This window comes from Eretmochelys imbricata, chromosome 1, assembly GCF_965152235.1.
Source record: "Eretmochelys imbricata isolate rEreImb1 chromosome 1, rEreImb1.hap1, whole genome shotgun sequence".
Classification (NCBI taxonomy): domain Eukaryota; kingdom Metazoa; phylum Chordata; order Testudines; family Cheloniidae; genus Eretmochelys; species Eretmochelys imbricata.
In genome coordinates, this window is record NC_135572.1 from 7,006,940 (window position 1) to 7,013,043 (window position 6,104).

Here is a 6,104-nt window from a genome sequence, read left to right on the forward strand (position 1 = left end):
CATGGCAGGGAGGGGGTTTTCTGCATCAGAGAAGCCATCTGTGCCTGTCAACAATCAGACAGCTGGAAGGCTGGTCCTGTGGTCTGGGCACTGCTCTGTGACTCAAAATAGCTGGGTTTAATTCCCTCTATGGGCAAACCATTGGCTGTCTCTGGTGGATAATATCCCGGCCCTGCCTCACAGTGATGGCAGGAGGATAAATATATTCAAGGTGCTCAGATAGTCTAAGATCAGGGCTGAGTCAGGGTTCCAGAGAGCAAAGCCCCTGACATTTGTTTTTAAAAGGCCTCTGACCACAGCCTCCTGTGACAGGTGGCTTCTGGGATCCCCGTGATTACAGCACCTTATTTGTGGCAGAAATACTGGATTTCAGGGGTGACAGTGAGGGGTAGGGAGTGGATTTCTGAGGAGAGATTTGGAATGTCATAGGGTCTAAAGTCATGCCTCACCAATCTATTAGAATTCTGTGAGGGGCTCAGAAATCATGTGGACAAGGGAGATCCAATGCATATAATGTATTTAGATCTTCAAAGCCTTTGACAAGATCCCTCACCAAAGGCTCTTAAGCAAAGCAAGGTGTCATGAGATCAGAGGGAAGTTCCTCTCATGGACTGGTAACTGGTTAAAGATAGGAAACAAGGAGAGTGATCACTTTAGATAAGCTATTACCAACAGGAGAGTGGAGTTGGGGGGGAGAAAACCTGGATTTGTGCTGGAAATGGCCGACCTTGATTATCATACACATTGAAAGGAGAGTGATCACTTTAGATAAGCTATTACCAAAAGGAGAGTGGGTTTGGGAGGTGGGGGCTGGGGAGAAAACCTGGATTTGTGCTGGAAATGGCCCACCTTGATTATCATACACATTGTAAGGAGAGTGATCACTTTAGATAAGCTATTACCAGCAGCAGAGTGGGGTGGGGGGAGAGAAAACTTTTTGTAGTGATAAACACCCATTTTTTCATAGTCTGTGTGCATAAAAATATCTTCTGTATTTTCCACAGTATGCATCCGATGAAGTGAGCTGTAGCTCACAAAAGCTTATGCTCAAATATATTGGTTAGTCTCTAAGGTGTCACAGGTATTCCTTTTCTTTTTGCAAAGGTTAGGAAGAAATGGTCAATTTTCAGAATGGAGAGAGGTAAATAGTGGTATCCCCGAGGGGCTCTATCCTGGGACCAGTCCTATTCAACATATCCATAAGTGATCTCGAAAATGGGTGTGACCTTGTACTCCATATGAGTTTATGAAAATATGCTTCTGAGTGTGAATATAATGTAACTGGAATATGCTTGCTGCAAAAGGTCTTTTGTAAGGTATCAATACAAAGCTTATAATCTACTGACTGTGGTTATCCTATTTGTATAAATTATCATTCTTGTATCTGAAACTAGAAATATGAAATATAACTCGGAGGTCTTATTGTAATGATGCAAAGTGTGAGCCATTAATGGTGGTTTGGAATCTTGATGGCTCCCATCAACAAGGACAACTGGTATTTGTAAATGGCTCTGTTTACTTGCAAGCCTTCCTGTGAGTCAGGCCAGGACAATGAAGGCTTGGGGTCTCACAGGACATGTGACCGTGTCACCTGGTACTGGAATCCATCTTAAACCTGGTGCTTTTCCATTTAGATGGAGGGGTGGGGACCCAGACAGAAAAAAGATTCCTGCCTTGTGCCAAAGCTATATAAGGGGGTGGCACAGAACAAAGGGAATGCACTCATGAGAAATCCCCTAGCTACCATCTGAGCTGGAACAAGGAGTGTAACAGGAGAAAGGATTGGGCCCAGACTTGAAAGGAGTGTCGTCTGTGAAAGACGCTTATTGGAACATCTCGGAGGCTGAGAATAATCTGTAATCAGTTTCATAATGTATTAGGCTTAGACTTGTGTGTTTTATTTTATTTTCCTTGGGAACTTACTTTGTTCTGTCTGTTATTACTTGCAACCATTTAAATCCTACTGTTTATAATCAATAAAATCACTTTTGTTTATTAAATAACCAGAGTAGGTGATTAATACCTGAGGGAGCAAACAGCTGTGCATCTCTCTCTATCAGTGTTATAGAGGGTGAAAAATTTATGAGTTTACCCTGTATAAGCTTTATACAGAGTAAAACAGATTTATTTCGGGGTTGGACCACATTGGGAACTGGGTGCCTGGGTGCTAGAGACAGGAGCACTTGTTAAGCTGTTTTCAGTTAAGTCTGCAGCTTTGGGGGTGTGGGTCAGACCCTGGGTCTGTGTTGCAGCAGGTTAGCGTCCCTGACTCAACAAGACAGGGTTCTGGAGGCCCAAAGTGGCAGAGGAAATGGGCTCAGAGGCACATCAGGTAACAGTCCCAAGGGGGTCTCTGTGACCGAACCCATCACAGAATAAATGGTCAAATTTCAGAATGGAGAGAGGTAAATAGTGGTATCCCTGAGGGGGTCTATACTGGGACCAATCCTATTCAACATATCCATAAATGATCGAGAAAAAGGGGTAAACAATGAGGTGGCAAAACTTGCAGATGACACAAAATTGCTCAAGATAGTTAACTCCAGGGCAGACTGCAAAGAGCTACAGAACTGGGTGACTGGGCAACAAAATGGCAGATAAAAAACAGGGTTGATAAATATAAAATGATTGGATTTCAATTGGGTGTTACCACTCAAGAAAGAGATCTTGATGTCACTGTGGGTAGTTCTCTGAAAACATCCACTCAACGTGCAGGGGCAGTCAAAAAAAAAACCAAACAGAATATTGGGAATCATTGAGAAAGGGATAGATAATATATCATAAAATATCATATTTTCTCTGTATGAATCCATGGTACGCCCACACCTTGAATACTGCATGCAGATGTGGTCGTCCCATCTCAAATAAGATATATTGGAACGGAAAAAAGTTTCAGAAAAGGGCTACAAAATTATTAGAGTTATGGAATGGCTTCTGTATGAGGAGACATTAACAAGACGGATGTTTCAGCTTGGAAAAGAGACGACTAAAGGGGGTTATGGTAGAGGTCTTTAAAATCATGACTGGTGTGGAGAAAGTAAATAAGAAGGTGTTATTTATAGTGGTCAGAGAATGAAATTAATAGGCAGGAGGTTTAAAACAAATTAAATGAAGTATTTCTTCATACAACATGCAGATAACCTATGGAACTCCTTGCTAGAGGATATTGTGAAGGTCAAGATTATAACAGGGTTCAAAAAAGAACTATGTAAATTCATGGAGGATAGGTCCATCAATGGCTATTAGCCAGGATGGGCAGGGATGGTTTCCATAACCTCTGGTAGCCAGAAGCTGGGAAGGAGTGACAGGGGATGGATCACTTGATGATTCCCTGTTCTGTTCATTCCCTCTGGGGCACCTGGCATTGGCCACTGGCAGAAGGCAGGATGCTGGGCTAGATTGACCTTTGGTCTGACCCAGTATGCCCATTCTTATGTTCTCATGTAAAATGGTTTTAAAATACCAGGCAGCTGTCGCACTTCTACACTCACCTATCTAATGTATCATTACAATCTGAGTGAGACAGGCTTTGCTGTGGAGTTACAGGAACAGAATCAGCCCTAGTTACATTCTTTGGGGAAGAATCTGTGACACCCAGCCTAGTTTCCCTGTGTCTCTTACCATGGTTCAACTCTGGCTTCTCGCCTGGAGAGAGGGAAGAGCTTTGGGTGAAGAGTAGAAGCAGAGGTTGGAGTGTTGGCGGAAGAGATGTGGCAGAGGGTGGGGTCTCAAGGGAAGAGGAGGAGCAGAGAGTGGGGCATCAAGGGGGAAGAAGGAGGCAGGGGTTGGGTCAGGGTTGGGACAGGAGCTAGCTGTGCCTCTGTGAGGGAGAGTCCCATTTCTACCAATTCCCAAGCAGATGGAGCAGGAAAACAAAGGGGAGTAGGAGGGAATCTCGGCCTGAGTCTCGTGCCAGGACTCCTGTGTGTCAGACCCTCACTCACACATGCAGCTCTGCTCTGCCTTGGTGGGGAGAGGGCCGAGCAGGTGTGTGGTGTGCAGAGACATCAACGGTCGGGGGTGGGAGGGCGGACAAATATGTCTCCATGGCTTCTCCTGGGGTTTCTGCATTAATCATGTCTCTGACACGACTCAGTCACAAGCACCTGGCTGAGGCCTTAGGGGAAGGGTGGGTGTCCGTGCCCCTTGAATAGACGCTGTCCACAGCTGGTGCAGCCCCCATGGTTCACACAGCACCCGGAGTGCTCATTAAGGGCCAAAACTGTGACCGCAGAACAGCTCTGTGCCTTTTTTCATGGCCCCTGGATGTTTAACGTGAGCTGGGAGAGTGACAGGCCAGGTGTAACAGGAAACAGCATCCACATCCCTTCCTTTTATTGACTTTATCGACAGATATAGTGAGCTTGCAGTCACCACCAATACTGCTCTTTATAGGCCAACATCCCACCGGTCCCTGGGCTGTCAACGAAAACAGTGATTTCTAATCTCCTTCCCCCAGTACACTGTCCTTCCTCACCAGGAGGTGGGCACAATTCTCTACCTTTGTTCCAGACCTTAGACCCCAGGGGAACCTCTCTCTACAGTGTGGAGATAAGTAGCTCATGTCAGGGTAAGGGTCTCGGTTGGAATAGGAGGTCCTTTTTTTTCTGTCTCCCATGTCACCAGTGCTGGACCCTGATGATGAATTGACCATTCAGTTAATGAAGGCCCTGATTATCCTCACACGAAGATGTTTGCTTTTCACGCTGTACACGATTGGGTTCATCAGGGGCGGGACCAACAGGGAGATATAGCCCAGGAGGATCTGAAGTATGGGAGAAGAGCCCTTCCCGAATCTGTGTATCACAGACAGGCCGATCTCTGGCGTGTAGAAGAGCAGGACGGCACAGAGGTGGGAGACGCAGGTGTTGAGGGCCCTGAGGCACTCCGTGTGGGAAACAACACTTAATACTGTTTTGATGATCATCACATATGAGAGGAAGATGAGCAGCGAGTCCAACCCCATCGTTAAGAGTGTAGTAAACAAACCGTAGATGCTGTTGATTCTGATATCAGAACAAGCCATCATCATGACCTCCTGGTGCAGGCAATAGGAATGGGAAAGGACATTGGCTCGACAGTATTGGAAATGTTTCAGGAGAAAGGGGAGTGGGAGTATTACAGCCACCCCTCTTAGCACAAACACCAGTCCCATCTTGGCTGTTCTTGGCAGGGTTAAGATGGAAGCATATCTCAGCGGGTCACGGATCGCGATGAAGCGGTCAAAGGCCATCAACAAAAGCAGGGAGGATTCAATGCACTGAAGTGAGTGGATGAAGAACAGCTGGGCAAAACAGGCATTGAAGCTGATCTCCCTAGAGTTAAACAAGTATATGCCCAGTATTGTCGGTGTGGTGGATATCGATAAGCCAAGGTCTGTAACGGCCAACATGGAAAGGAAAATGTACATGGGCTCATGGAGGCTTGAATCTGTTTTTACAATGAACAGAATGACTGAATTTCCTACTAATGAAATAGCATACATGAAGCAGAAGGGAATAGAGATCCAGAGATGAATGTCTTCCTGACCTGGTAGCCCGGTAAGAAGGAACATTGCAGATTTGAATATGGTATCATTGAGAGGTGACATAATGAACTGGGGAGGTACAAGGAGTATTGAACTTTCCTTTCTAAAAGGAAAAAGAACAGATGATATTTAAGAAGACATTTTTGTGCTCTCAATGCAAGTATAGAGAGCAAAAACATAGTCTTGGATATACGGCACCAATAGCAAGATAGGCATTGACGGTTTGGATGAAACCTGTGGTCCATCTGGCCCTGTATCCAGTGGCCAATTCCACATCCTTCAGAAGAAGGTGGAAAAAGCCCTGCAAGAGACAGCTATGAGATAACCTGAACCCAGGGAAAGTTTCCCCCTGACAAGCACTAATTAGACATATATTGTGGTATAAATCTTGAAGGTTTACAGCCCTTCCTACCATTTTTCAATCAATCCTGATCATGGTAATTGAATTTTCTGTTTACACATATACCCATCCAGTCCCTCTTTGAATCCTGCTAAGCTCTTGGCCACATTTATATCTTGTGGCTGGGAGTTCTGTAGCCTACTTCAGTACTCTGTGATTTTACAGTTGTGACCTTCC

At 45.2% G+C, this 6,104-nt stretch overlaps 1 protein-coding gene across 1 annotated transcript; it reads right to left on the minus strand.

Annotated features, from left to right (window-relative positions):
- Window positions 1–4,654: 4,654 nt before the first annotated feature.
- Window positions 4,655–5,590, minus strand: LOC144279103 (olfactory receptor 51G2-like). The gene has a single exon (XM_077840551.1). It carries the CDS (start codon window positions 5,588–5,590, stop codon window positions 4,655–4,657), a length of 936 nt encoding a protein of 311 aa, XP_077696677.1.
- Between the last annotated feature and the right edge of the window lie 514 nt (window positions 5,591–6,104).

Bases quoted from the DNA above. Each gene is read 5' to 3' on its own strand.
- LOC144279103 (XM_077840551.1), bottom strand. From the start codon at position 5,590: ATGTCACCTCTCAATGATACCATATTCAAATCTGCAATGTTCCTTCTT.